General features: G+C 42.0%; 1 protein-coding gene across 2 annotated transcripts in view; it reads left to right on the top strand.

Annotated features, from left to right (window-relative positions):
- The window catches only part of pcdh11 (protocadherin 11), a gene marked incomplete at both ends in the record, with an annotated part of 287369 nt that overhangs the window by 167406 nt on the left and 105166 nt on the right, over nt 1-14797 (top strand). For both annotated transcript variants that reach the window (XM_080745564.1, XM_080745565.1), the window contains one exon: nt 9322-9520. In XM_080745564.1, coding sequence (XP_080601690.1) covers nt 9322-9520 — 199 coding nt within the window. The remainder of the gene's footprint in view (nt 1-9321; nt 9521-14797) is intronic.

The raw sequence follows: 14797 nt of genomic DNA on the forward strand, positions 1-14797 counted from the left end.
TTGCGGGAAACTTGTATAGCACTTGTTTGCGTAACGGAACACTGTCATATGACTTAAGCCCCTTTTCCACTGATATGGCCCAACACCACACCACTGCATGCACACCACCCACTTTTGCCAGGTTTTCCACTACAAGGATCTGGGTAGAGTGGTGTGAAAGTGGGACTAAACGTGGTACTAAAAAGTATCCAATCTAGAGTAGGTCTGAGCTAGGCCAAACAGGTTCAAACACTTCATAATGACTGATCACTCACTGACTTTTCATTTAGACCACCAGGATATAGTTGTAATACATGATAATAGATACTATTGTGTTTATAACCACTATTATAATCTATTATAGTGTATTAGTTATCATAGTAATACATTAATACTTTATAGTGTATTATAATCACAGAGTTATAATCCATTATAGTGCATTATAATTAGGATAGTTGTAATACAAATGTATATTGTATCTTAAAGGGCCTACACCATGCTTTTAAAACTATATTTTTTGTATAAATATATGCTCAAAATTGAGTCTTAGACAGGTTTTAACCCTCAAAAAACACTCTGACCATTCTTTCTGTTTGTTCTAGCTCTACTATAATGAGGCTCTCCAGCTGCAATACCAAAACGGCCTCTGTTTGCTCAGGGGCGCATCTAGTGGGGTTTTTTCCAGAAAAAAAAATAAGTTTTTTGAAAAAAAAAAAGTTTTTTGAAAAAAAAAAAGTTTTTTGAAAAAAAGTTTTTGAAAAAAAAAAGTTTTTTGAAAAAAAAGTTTTTTGAAAAAAAGTTTTTTGAAAAAAAAAAAGTAAAAAGTTTTTGAAAAAAAAAAGTTTTTTGAAAAAAAAAATTTTTGAAAAAAAAAAAAATTGAAAAAAATTTTTTTTTTGACTCTGCATTGCATTTTAAAAAAAAAACATTTTTGAAAAAAATTTTTTTTGAAAAAAAAACATTTTTTTTTTACTCTGAAAAAAAAAACGGGAAACGAGAGTGACGTCACTCTCGTCAACTCTCAGAGCAGCACTGTTCTGAGAACCCGTGGAAAGCTTTTCATCTCTGTCTGCCCAAAACCAGAGAAAGACACAACGGTCAGAAATAGGACTTTGTGAGGATAGAAGGTGCCAGTGGGACCCCAAAAAAAGGTTTTAAAATAGAAAAAGTGAAAATTCATGGTGTAGGTCCTTTAATCACAGTTAAAAGGGTCAATTTGTTTTTGGGTACTTTTGATATTTTTATGTGGTGTAGGGTGGTGTGGTGCGGTGTAGTTTTGTGTAGTGTGGTGCTAAAGCTGCAGTCGAAAAGGGGCTTTAGTAGACATTTGGCATTAGCCTCATCGTAAAAACAATACATGTGTTCTCTGTGCGTCACACAGTAAAGGAGAAACAAACGATCAACAGTGAGGCATCAACTCCCCATGAGCTTAAAAGAGCACGCGTTAATGATGTTTTTAATTCAGGCATATTACTTTTGTTGCAACAATCAGGATCCTAGCTCTACACATCATTGGTATTGCACACAAAAAAAAAGAAAAGATCTATCTTATCGGTCTGAATAATGGGACGAATAAAATCGACCGCAATAACAGAAACTAAGGGCATAATTAGGTTTTATTTCTTTTATCCCCCCCCCCCCCCCCCCCCGATATGATGCAGGGCTACATTGGGAATAATCCAGAGACATGACTTTAAATCATTCAGAACGGGTACACATTATTGTGTATCATTATTTTATGCTTTAAGCGCTGTGAGCTTGTAGATCTGCTATTTTTGAAAAATCGTGAACATTTGAATTTTGACCCGATTCTATAAGTGTCTTTTGAATCCTTCTAAGATTTTCTGAAAAACCAATGTTTCTATATGTCAGCAATCTGGCCAGCCATCGTCAAAGAAAAGGTCCTTTTCACTTAACTGGAGCTCAGTTAGTCTGTTCTTGAGGGACTACTATGTCAGTGGTTCTCAAACCTTTTCATGTCAAGGACCCCCAAAATAATATGTATTTGGCCACAGACCCTCATCTCAAAATATTTAGTCCCAGGGACCCCCCCAGAAGCAAAATTTGAGTTACAAACGTTCGCTTTAAAAAATACATATGTTCAAAGATTTGCACACATTTTCACGACTTTTTCAAAAACAGCAGATCTACAAGCTCGCAGCGCGGCGCTGCGAGCTTGTAGATCTGCTGTTTTTTCAATAGTTAAAGCATTAAATAATGTTATGGGCCTAAACGGGTTAAGCACGGAAGGGAAGTAATCAGGGTGACAATATTTGCAATTACCCTCTCAGGGCCATGTTTGATCTGCTCACTCCTCATCCCGCTCTGTGACAGACTCCTAGGCAAAAAGCCATAAAAAGCAAAAGGGCAACATGAATTTATCGATGCCCACAGATTACCCTTTCAGTGTGCCTCATAATGTGAATCCTTGTGCACTCGCCGTCGAGCTCGTTCTCAAGAAGAATGGCTAACATTTCACCGCCTGATCGGTACCATATGGGTGGATTCTTTTTTTTTCTTTCTTTTTTTGTCGCTCCTCCAAATTTGTGCCGCTGAAAAAGGTCGCAATGTGAACTTGTGGAACCCTCTGGAGAAATCAAAATCAAAATCAAATCTGCTATTTTTGCTATTCATATGTTCAAAGATTTGCACACATTTTCACGACTTTTTTTCAAAAATAGCAGATCTACAAGCTGGGGACTGCCCCATAAGGTCGAACTCCCGTTGGGTCGAAAAGCGTCGGCCAGGTTAGATAATCACCCGCGAGCGTCGGCAGGTTGGATAATCACCCGCGTCACGGTTACTGAGGTTAGGTTTAGGGTTAGGGTTAGAGTTTGGTGGTCGATCCAAAGGGTGTTCGACCTAAAGACATGTTACCCTAGGGTTAGGGTTAGGGTTAGGATTGTGAGCGCTGTGAGCTTGTGGATCTGCTGTTTTTCAATAGTTAAAGAGCTCGTTCTCAAGAAGAACATTTCACTGCCTGATCCGTACCATATGGTTGGATTCTTTTTTTTTCTTTTTTGTCGCTCCTCCAAATTTGTGCCGCTGAAAAAGGTCGCAATGTGAACTTGTGGAACCCTCTGGAGAAATCAAAGAGGCCTGTACCTTTGAGAGGGAAAGTCTAACACACTCTTATGATCCCGAGACCTTCCTAATCAAAGTCTCTACCTCCTCCACACCTCCCTCCCTCCTTCTTCTTTCTCGGGTGTCTAAATTGGGCGGAGGGAAAACTAGGACATAGTTCAGCCTGTTAATATGCATCCCATCTATTATCTAAAGACGGTATAGCCCGGAAGTCTCAATTAGAAATCTTAAAGCCAGTTTATTATCGCAAAAAGTATTTCACTAGACCAGGGGTCTTCAACAGGGTGTCCTCAGAGTTATTATAGGGCGTCCTCCAAATCTTTGTGTGATATTAACCTTTTTTATATTTAACCACTTGAACCCTAGTGACTTTATTCTGAGAACCTTAGACAATTGTTGGCAAAGAGGTTTGGTGTAAAGGGGAAAAAGAGCAGACTAAGTACAGAGTGAAAAGTCAAGTTTATATGTGTGTTGACTGTTCAAGTGGTTAAATAATCTGAAAACACAAATTGACATGAATCCAAAATACACTGATGATTGTGCTGTCAAACAATGAAACTATATGAAATCTATGATCAGGCAGTGGGGGTCCCTGCTTCGTCTCTCTCTCAACTAAAGCCTGTATCATAGTCGGGTCCACGGTGGAAGGCTTTACACCACGGTGTAGTCTTTTCGAGTCTTTTTGAGTCATGAAACTACAACGTTACATCATTCCTCACGGTGGAGAGCTTTCCACCGTGAGTCCCAACACATCTCTCTGTTTTTACTATCAGACAGGCAGGCTCTACACCCCGTTCACTGATTGGTCGACCTGAACCGGTCTAGACGGGGTAAAGGACTTCACCGTGGGCCGTGACTATGATGGCCTGCACTTATTTTCTGACTTGAGGTGGAAAGCTTTCCACCTCAAATTTGCGGTGGATAGGTCTCCACCGTAGACTCTGATATGGGCTTAAGGGTCCTTGGTCTGAAAACGCTGAAGACCCCTGGATAGACGCAACAGCGCAGACATTATTTTTGGGTTACGAGGCCAATGTCTCAATGAATTCCCGTAGTGATAGCCTGTCATTTCAGCAATAATCTCCTATAGAAAAGCTCATAAAAATGATGGAATGGTGTGTTAGGCATGCAACAACAGCCCTTGATACACAGACAATTAAGCAAGGATTTCCCCCATAAGCATGACTGAGGTTGAAGCACGTCTGCTCCCTTCAGCCAAAAGCACCCCATATTCAACCAGAAAATTGTCTGTTGTGTCGACATATTTATTATCGGCGCATGCCAGCGGTGGTGTGCAGAGGCTCTCTAAGGAGCAGGGGTGAAAAGACACCTCCACAAATACAAGTCTGGGAACAAGTCAGGGACGTGCTGGCCATTGGGAAAAGCGGGACAACTCCCGAACGGCCGGTTCATTCCCGGCCGGTCCAGGCCAGCCATTAGGAAAACAATAAAAATAAAATGTCGGCCTTCGTTCCATTTTGGGGGCTGGGCGGCCAACAAAGTAAATCGTCACTGTCGGGCAGAAACCTCATATCTCCAAGTTTCAAATTTGTAATTTTTTTCGCAAAGTAAAGCCCTGCTTCATCATACAAGGCTGTCACACAAAAGTAGTGAAAACATATGCGAGGCGTTGTGTGCTTGTAGATCGGCTGTTTTCACTAGTTTAAATCATTTTTAAAATGGTTTTGGACATACAAGGTTTCCTCCTGACAATGACGAAATATAACTCATGTACAGTAATTGGCCCACTGGCTTGTCACTTGTCATGACCTGAAATGGCAAATCTTTGAGTAGCAGCACAATGAGGGCCTCTCCAACTCTTTTTCCCGGGCTGAATCAGGGGCCCAGCACGTCCCTGGAACAAGTTCTGCAGCACTCCTTTGTTAAAATACCATAACTTTTTATTTTAATAACAATGCTCAACATTAGACTATGGAAGCCCTAGGAGTTAATGAGTCCCCTATGGCCAAGTAATCGAATGAACAATGAAAGGAGTCTGGCGAGTACAGTACGTAAACCTTTATTTAGCTGACCTACAGTGTTGTCCCTATGAAGTGTGTTTCAGGAAAATAAAGGAGAAAACAAGAAAAAACTAAAAACAAAAACAAAACAACCTCTGGCTATAATTCAAGTGCAAAAATACCTCAGAGAATGATCCTTTGACTGACCTCCCCCGCACCAAATTCTGGGCCCTGGGTACAAGGATTCACTGCGGGCCCCCCATGAATGTTAACTATTGAAAAATAGCAGATATACAGATATGTAGATCTGCTATTTTTGAAAAATGTGTGCCAAGAAACCTATGTTTCCATGTCAGTGATGCTCAAACTTTTTCATGTGAAGGACCCCCCCCCCCCCATCTCAAAATATTTAGTTCCAGGGACCCCCCAGAAGCAAAACTTGAGTTACAAATGTTCACTTAAAGAAATATATATTCATAGATTTGCGCACATTTTCACGGCTTTTCAAAAATAGCAGATGTACAAGCTCGCAGCGCGGCACTCTGTGCCGCGCTGTGAGCTTGTATCTGCTATTTTTCAATAGCTAAAGTTACTAGGGCCCCTCCACCTTGGGCCCTAGTAACTCAGTCCCACTTTCCTACCCCTTGTGACGCCCCTGTTCCCCCAAATGAAGAGAGAAATTACACACGCCAGTGCACGCACGAGCAAGACCACAACTTCTTCTCCCCTCAATTTTTCCTCAACTGCTATTGTTCCCATTCCGTTAATGGGTAGAATTTGACACTTCCGGGACATTTCAAATGGTTTTGCTTTCCAACCTGGCAATTTCAATATATCACTAGAACGATGGCTTTGTTTTTAGCTTTTGCTTCTTCTTTTTTTTTGGGCGGGGTGATGCCAGTGTTGGAAAAAAGTGCTCAAATGTTTTACTTAAAGGAGTAGTTCACCCCCAAAATGACTTTTTTTCCATTGATTACTCATGCCATGGAGAGTAGAGTTCAATAATATTTTTTGTTTTTTGTCACATTCCTAAGACAAAAATTTGATTTGAGTAAATTTACCCCCATTGATTCCAGATGGTGACCCGTTTCCAAACGGGTCACCATCCGAAATGAATGGGGGTAAATTTATTGTTATCACATTTATGTCTTAGGAATGTGACAAAAAACTAAAAATATTATTGAACTCTACTCTCCATGGCATGAGTAATCAATAGAAAAAAAGTCATTTTGGGGGTGAACTACTCCTTTAAAGTAGGACCGTCATCTAATGGGTTACTGTCACTTTAAAAAAGTAATCTTAAAATATTATTTAATATGTTTATGATGTTATTGTGAGCGCAATTATAAGCCAATCAAATGAATTGACTGTACTACTACTTAGACTACTTACTGGTCAGCTGTTGTTGAGAGGCGAGGGGCATATTACACTGTGACATGAGTTTCAGACTATTTCAGACCGTTTTCAGAGAGACTTTGTGACCTACTGTATCATACTATTATAATTTTGGGGTGTGTCAACCATACCCGAGGGAAGTAGGGGTGCTGGAGGTGCGGCCGCACCACCTCCCCCAGGTCCCACCGCACCCCCTACCGCCCCTCCCCAAGGGGTTTGGGAGGAAAATAAAAATAAATATTCATATAATAAGAAAATTGCACCAGTGGCATGTAGGGGCTATTGGCTACTTCTATTTCCAGGACAATTTCAAAATAAACATGTTGAATGATCGATTGTATAGATGAAAACGTTAAAATAAAGTCTCTTGTTTTGAAATGCGCTTCTGTGCAGAGAGGAAATAGCTTTCACAGGACGCCCCTTTAACGGTCGGCCACCTCTCTCTCGTCCGTGCGCACCGTGCGTCATCATGGACTCGTAGTGAGATAAACAACACGGGCATATTAAGGAATATAAACACCAAGACAAGACCATGTAGGCTATGAAGGCATTAAACATCGTCCTCTGCTCCTCTCATCCTCATACCTGGTGAGTCGTGGCTTAGAGTTAGAGTAATGATGGATGCTAATGCTGCTGGCTAATGGCTACACTGTTTGGGCTAGTGGCTATGGTGAAGCAGAACCACTGTTTCCAAACACTGGTGTCGGGACCGATGCGTGGGTCGCGTCGTCACGGACACATTGTATGGGTCCTGAAAATAGCCGATCTAGAAGTTCACAACGCAGCGCGAAGGCGGCGAAGCGACTAGTCATGAGCTTGTAGATCTGCTATTTTCACTGCTCTACTATTGGGTTCCCTAACGTTTAGTTTCTCTTGGTTCACGGGCTAAAACGTTTGGGAACCATCATGCTTGCTGTAGTAGACAGTAATGTAAAGTAACTATGTAGATTAACTGAAAAGCTTTTGGAACTGAATGATTATAATATATGAAACTGGTGTTGTCTGTCTGTTGGTATCAAGAAATCCATCTACTATAGACTGGCTGGTGCATGTGGAGAGGTAAAGGGAAAGTGTAGTGTGCCGTTCCCGATTGTGTTATATTTAGCAAAAAAATAAACTGCAGAAAGCGATAATTTTCGGCGCGCGCTGTGCGCGCGCGTCACGTGCACGCGCGCTCTGGGCGCGTGCATGAGGAGCGCGAGACAGCACCCCCTACGGTAAAATAGTTCCCGCGGCTATGGTGTCAACGGGCCTTTAAGTAAAAGTATCAACTGCGATGTAGAAACACTCTGTTACAAGTAAAAGTCCGGAATTAAAAATGTACTTGAGTAAAAGTATGAAAGTGCTGGTTTCAAAATATACTTAAAGTAGCAAAAGTAAAATTACAAAATGTTTGAAAATAGCAGATCTACAAGCTCAAAATGTGTTGCGATGCTACATGTTGTGAGCTTCTAGATTGGCTATTTTAATTTGTATCTGCAAAGTGACTAGTTCAGTCAGATAACTCACAAATAGAATTAATCCATAAAGAATCAACCAACTTGCGCCTTGTGCACAAGTAGGCCATGTATGGCCTACTTGTGCGCCGGCAGAGTGCACCATGAGGTGTTCCCACCACTGGCATCACCTCTGGCAATGCCAGTGACATCACCACTGGTGTCACCAGGAATGCTGGTCCCTCATTGGCTGTAATGATGGCGTTGCCACTTAATGTTGGTCCCTGATTGGGCTACAGCAGGGGTGTCGAACTCATCTTGGGGTGAGGGCCGCATTGGATGAAAGGCGACTTGAAGAGGGCCGAACCAGTCGCGGATCGGATGGCATGCACACTCGCGCACATGTTCGCTCTGTTTTTCTTCCTGTCGTCTCAGCCACTGCTGTAGCTAGCAGTATAGCAGTATATCATTTTACAAATTGTGTTTATTATTAAGTAAAATAGCTACTTTCATTATTGGTATTACAGTTGCAGTTAGGTACGAGAGATGCTATTTGTTTAAAGGAGTAGTTCATCCCCAAAATGACTTTTTTTTCTTTGATTACTCACGCCATGGAGAATTGAGTTCAATAATATATTTTTATTTTATTTGTCGCATTACTAAGACAAAAATGTGATAATAGTACACTTCCCCCCATTGATTCCGGATGGGGACCCAAATCCGGAATCAATAGGCATGCATTTATTGTAATCAAATTTCTGTTTTAGGAATGAGTCTACATTGGCTCCATGGCATTTTGGGGGTGAACTACTCCTTTAAGAAGTGCCAATAAGAATAAACCATTTGATAATAGAATAATTCAATTCCTGATAGTCTCCAGTACGCTATAATTTGTAAATGGCTAAAAAAAATATTATTGATGCAGGACAATAATTATTTTTATTGTATTTTATAATAAAAAAAATAAAAGTAATGAACAATAATGGCATAATCAGAAAATATCGGAATAATAAAACTTTTACATTTTTATTATTATCATATTTTTTAAATAAGTTATTTTTTTTAACAACATTAATTTCCATGTCTAATATGTGTAATCTTTGAGTACAGTTCGAATATTGTAGGTATGTTCAGGTATTATTCATAGCCAGACCAACCACCCTATTCCTAGCAATGCTGTCATCTTCAAAGAGAGAGAGAGAGCTGGTCACTTAACATTCCAATCAATCAACTCAATCACTGCCAGGTGGGAGAAACCTAGCCTGCAGTGTACAGACATTAGTTAGGTTAATTCTTAAAACAATCATAACTCTTGACAGGAATGGGCTAGAGACTTACTTTTTTTTTTCTAAATGCTCAGAAATGTATGCTCTAGCCTGGGGGGCATACATACTTAGTTGACATACTCAATTATTTTGGTAAAAGGTTGAGAAGCACTGTTTTACACCACTGTGTCCTGCGTGCAGACCCAGCGCCGTGTGACCTTCCACCTGCCAGACGGCTCCCAGGAGAGCTGCAGCGACAGCGGGCTGGGGGACCCCGAGCCCAGCAGCACGGCCAGCACCACCCAGCCTCTTCCCCTGGGCTTCTCCCAGGACCAGTACTTTGAGCAGACCTCGCCCAGCAGCCGCACCGAGGGAGACGGCAACTCGGACCCAGAATCCAGTGAGTACCCACGATTTAAAGATTGGCCATCCCGGTTGGCCATGTGTTGCTCTTATTTCCTACAGAATCGATGGCGGAATTCTGCTTGTTGTGGTTCGCTTCACGTTGTTCATTTTCAGATTGAAAAGGAAATCATAAACGCTTAAGATATTTCTGAATGGATTCTTAAGCCTCGATCAGGGTCTGCGGTGAAGAGCTATCCACCGCAAATTTTAGGTGGAAAGCTTTCCACCTCAAGTCAGAAAATAAGTGAAGGCCATCATAGTCCGCCACGGTGGAGTCCTATTCACCGTGACTGACTGGTCTAGATCGACCAATCAGTGAACGGGGTGAAGAGCCTATCTGTCTGATAGTAAAAACAGAGAGATGTGTCGGGACTCGCGGTGGAAAGCTCTTCACCGCGAGGAATGACGTAACGTTGTAGTTTCATGACTCGAAAAGACTACACCGCAGTGGATAGCCTTCCACAGCGGAGCCGACTCTGATCGAGGCTTGCGTTGGTCCGGTCGCGTGTGTAAGGTTTAAAACCTTAACCTGTCCACCAGTGGCATTCCAATGATCCCGCTGATCTTTCTCTGTCTCAACATGACACACTATCCTGTCCCGTCTCCCCCAACCCCCTGCCCCCCAACCCCCCTTCTGAATGTTCCATCCTCGGTGTTGCAGATTTGATTTCGTATAGCGGCATAACCCCCCTCTCCTCCTGCATGCCACGGTGCAGACAATGGATTGAGGCATAGATCAGTGTGGACCCCAGCCCTCCACCCTGTGCGGTGATGGAAGCTTCATCCGTTGCATGAAGTTACCTGTCAACACGCAAAAGTATTTCCCCCCCCCCCTGTTTCTCCATCTAACAGAGAGCACATGGAAGATGGGGTGGAAATAGATTGCTTTGCATACACCTACGTGTGGCGGTAGCGTTTGTGCCATGGCTGGAAGTGAGACACCGTTCCCTCTGTGCGTCAGCCTCCCCCAGCAGCTGTGCTCAGGGGTGTCACAAGGGGGGGAAAAGTGGGACTGAGTTACTAGGGCCCTTAATTATGTTATGCTTTAACCATTGAAAAATAGCAGATATACAAGCTCGTAGATCTGCTATTTTTGAAAAGTCGTGAAAATGTGTGCAAATCTTTGAATATATGTATTTTTTTCAACATTTGTAACTAAAATTTTGCTCATGTGGGGTCCCTGGAACTAAATATTTTGAGATGGGAGTCCGTGGCCAAATACATATCATTTTGGGGGTCCTTGACATGAATACGATTGAGCACCACTGACATAGAAACATAGGTTTAAAAAAAAAAAACCTTAGAAGGATTTGAAATATTCAAAGACTTGCACAAATGTTCACGATTTTCCAAAAATAGCAGATCTACGAGCTCGCAGCGCGGCACTCGGTGCCGCGCTGCGAGCTTGTATATCTGCTATTTTTCAATAGTTAAAGCACAAAATAACGCCTAATAATAATGCGTTCTCAGTCTAAACGGGTTAAACCCCCTCCCCCTATGAAGAACATTCATGGGGGGCCCACAGTGAACCCTTGTACCCCAGGGCCCAGAATTGGGTGTGACGCCCCTGCATGCTGTGCTGTGCTGACGGCCTGGGTGTCACTGTCAGCGGGCTCACGGATGCATTTGTTAGATATTAGACGGGATGGGTTGACACACTGATGAGGGGCCTCCGCTGCAATTTACAAGCAACTGTCCATCCCGCGGACAGTTTCTATTTCTATTCCTAATAAGCGGATGTTTGGAGAACCAACCACAAATCTGGTTTGCATGATGGCCTTGTCTCGCTGGATCAGTCTGACCTCTTCTGATCCTCGAGCAAACTCGACACATGCGCGAGCGCGCGCGCACATTGTGTTTCCGCAGACTACATAACCGTATCTGCAGTACATACTGTACCTAACCCATAGTAAGCCTTGCCGAGCCATGAGGACCATAGGGCAAGACAGTCAGTCCAGAAAAAAAGCTAAGATATGGCAACATGACTGGTGTCTTGCACGTGCGCCTTCGCGCGCGTGCAAGACACCAGACATGTTGCCATACCTTAGCAAGAGGCATGATACATTTATTTTAAGAAGTACATTTAATTTTTTTCCTCACGTTTCTACGGTTTCTTGGGCTGGATATGGCAGCCTGGAACGGTTGTTCAAGTGCAGCTAAACTTTTAACAATTAACAATAATGCATTGCACCTGTGCAGCTGACCTGCGGAACCTGGGAATATACCATTTTGTCAAGCTGGGGAGAATACAATTGTGGATAATTGAATTATAATACCTTGTTAAAGTGACCATTTTGTTAAATGTTGCATTTGTAGTTATGTTACTGTAATTTAACAACATGATAACCAGAACTGATAGACAAAGAGACATTCATGTGTTTATATTTTTGAAAGTAACTTTTATTTTCCCCCCTGGACCCAGGGTATGGCAGCTGCCTACCCCTGCCATACCCAATTGACGCCCCTGCTCAGGGACGGACACTCTAACCTCAAGGCCACTGAGCTGCTACCTACCCTTATAGCCTTAACCATAATCTAATCTGATTCCCACTACCTGCAGAAGTGCCATTTCAAAGCTTCACAAGTCCTACCATTGGCAAGACAGTACATGTATGTTCAGGGGATTGGTATAGATACTTTCAGAGGGGCATTTGTAAAGGTGTTGTTATGTAAATGCTGTTCAGATTCTTATTTCCAATGAAAAGAGGTGTCGAAAAGTGCCTTTTGTTTTCAGTAACGAAAGAGAAGAATGAGCAAGGCTAAACAGTGAAAAGAACCTGGGAAAACAAGACAGTATTTCCAGAAACAAATGCAGGAAAAGTACAGGAAATGCTGAAACTTTGAAATGGCACATCTGTAAAACAGCCTAATGTATGGACTGTCTTAAAAAAATAAATAATAATAATATATATATATATATATATATATATATATATATATATGCTTTGATAGCACAGTAGACTGACATGGAATGGGGAGAATCAGAGAGATGGGAGTGACACGCAGCATAGGTCGTCGGGCTGCCGGGCCTGAACTGTATACTGTTATTATGAAATTGACAATGCCGGAACTGCTTGTTAACAATCAGCTGATTTCGATTTGAATGAGTGATTGAATAAACGCCCTCAGTTATGTCCTTCTGCTCTGACTTTCAGCAGCTGATGCCTCCCTGTCTGTTATTATTCCTTCGTCAGTATTATTTCCTTATCTGGTCCACGTGTGTAGATTGACCGTATAACAGCGAGGACCAGCACAAATGTTCTCGTTTTCCTTTTCATTTAGATCTCACAAAGATAGCAGTACACACACTCACGAACGCGCGCACAAACACACATCACATCACATGATCGTCCGCCCCCTTACCAGCTGTTTTCAATACAATTTGAATCAGAGCGTACCATGTGTGGTTCATTCATATGCGGATGCAATTGCTCATCATCATATTAATATTCAATGAGGTAAACATCACATACTTCATAAACTGTTCTACTCAAATAGCATGCATATTAGCCATTCCCCCTCTGGGGTAATATTTGTTAAAGAACATTAGTTTTGGAGAGAGGACCACCATGCTAATATGGTAAATACATATGTATTCGTATAAATTGCCACATTAATGGTATACGGAACAAGAGCAGACTGTAAAGCTTGTGTGTGTGTGTGTGTGTGTGTGTGTGTGTGTGTGTGTGTGTGTGTGTGTGTGTGTGTGTGTGTGTGTGTGTGTGTGTGTGCGCGCGCGCATGTGTGTGTGTGTGTGTGTGTGTGTGCAGGGGCGTCAATTGGGTATGGCAGGGGTATGCAGCTGCCATACCCTGGGTCCAGGGGGGGAGAATAAAAGTTACCTTTAAATATAAATCCATGAATGTCTTTTTGTCTATCTGTGCTGGTTATTATGTTGTTAAATTACAGTAAAATAACTACAAATGCAAAACTTTACAAAATGGTATTATGATTATATTCTCCAGACTTGTATTCATTCTCCCCATCTTGACAGAATGGTATATTCCCAGGTTCTGCAGGTCAGCTGCACAGGTGCAATGCATTATTGTTAATTGTGGCACGCTTACTAACAACCCTGCCATATCCAGCCCAAGAAACCGTAGAAAACATGTGTAAAAAAACTGGGAAAAAAATCAGACATTGTGAAAATAGCCGATCTACATGCTCACGGCGTTGTGAGCATGTAGATCTGCTATTTTCACAATAGAACCGTGTTATACAAATTTAATGCCTCTTTTCCATGAGGACTCCCATCTTTGCCATACCCTAGCTTTTGCTGAACTGACGCCACTGCGTGCGTGATATTGCAAGTTGAATATTGCTGTGGTAGTGGTTTTAGTCATTTGACAGCAAAGCTCCTCATAACGCTCCCTTATAGCCTTATCACACCAAAATGTGATTAAAGTCAAAGTAATTCTCTCAGCTATTTTAAGGCCGGGCTGAAATGGACGGCTCTAGACGACAGCGTAGAGACGTGTAAACATTGGATAAGGAATACATTGACTATATATTAAAGTCATGGAAATACTGCGCTTCTCTGGTACGTATATAGATCAATAGTGCACTCAGCTGTCACACTGTGCACTTAGTATGTAGGAAGAGAAACTGAAGAGCGCAGGCGAGCCTAGTCAGACATGTATAAATTAATGCAAATATGGATGCAAATGATGTTCATCTCGTAGTTTCCGATGCTGGAACTATTCATCTTTTCTTTAGCGACTATCCTATCCCAGCAAGCACGGTCAGGACCTGGACCAATCAGTGACGTCTCGATTGGGGCCAGATCAAGTCAAACTATGACTAGTCAGATCTGGCCTAGAATATCACCTGATTTCAACCAACATAAATCCTGCCCATGAAAACGTCCTGGATTATTCAGAGAGGGTCCATAACTAATCAAATATGTCCCAGAATATAACCTTACATGGTCATATTTCAACTAACATTACAAAGAACTAGACCAGGTCAACCTGGTTGTGCCAGACCCCGGTTCTGCCAACCCTCTGGGCCTATAAATTTAAAGAGGGAGGGACAGACCGACAGACAAAGCCTTTTGTCATCATCATTTATGACATCATGCCTTTTGTAGGCATGTCATCATCATATCATCATCATATATACCCTTTATATAGAAAACCCGGACAGACCGACATTTGCTTATGTAGGCCTACCCATTTCATGGGTCTGGCAATAACAATAATCCTATAGTCCATATGACGTCCTGGTAATGACGTCAAGATCATCCCCATATGCTGTGATCTGGCCTAGTTCT

This window comes from Nannobrachium achirus (genome assembly GCF_963921795.1).
Source record: "Nannobrachium achirus genome assembly, chromosome: 17".
Lineage (NCBI taxonomy): Eukaryota > Metazoa > Chordata > Actinopteri > Myctophiformes > Myctophidae > Nannobrachium > Nannobrachium achirus.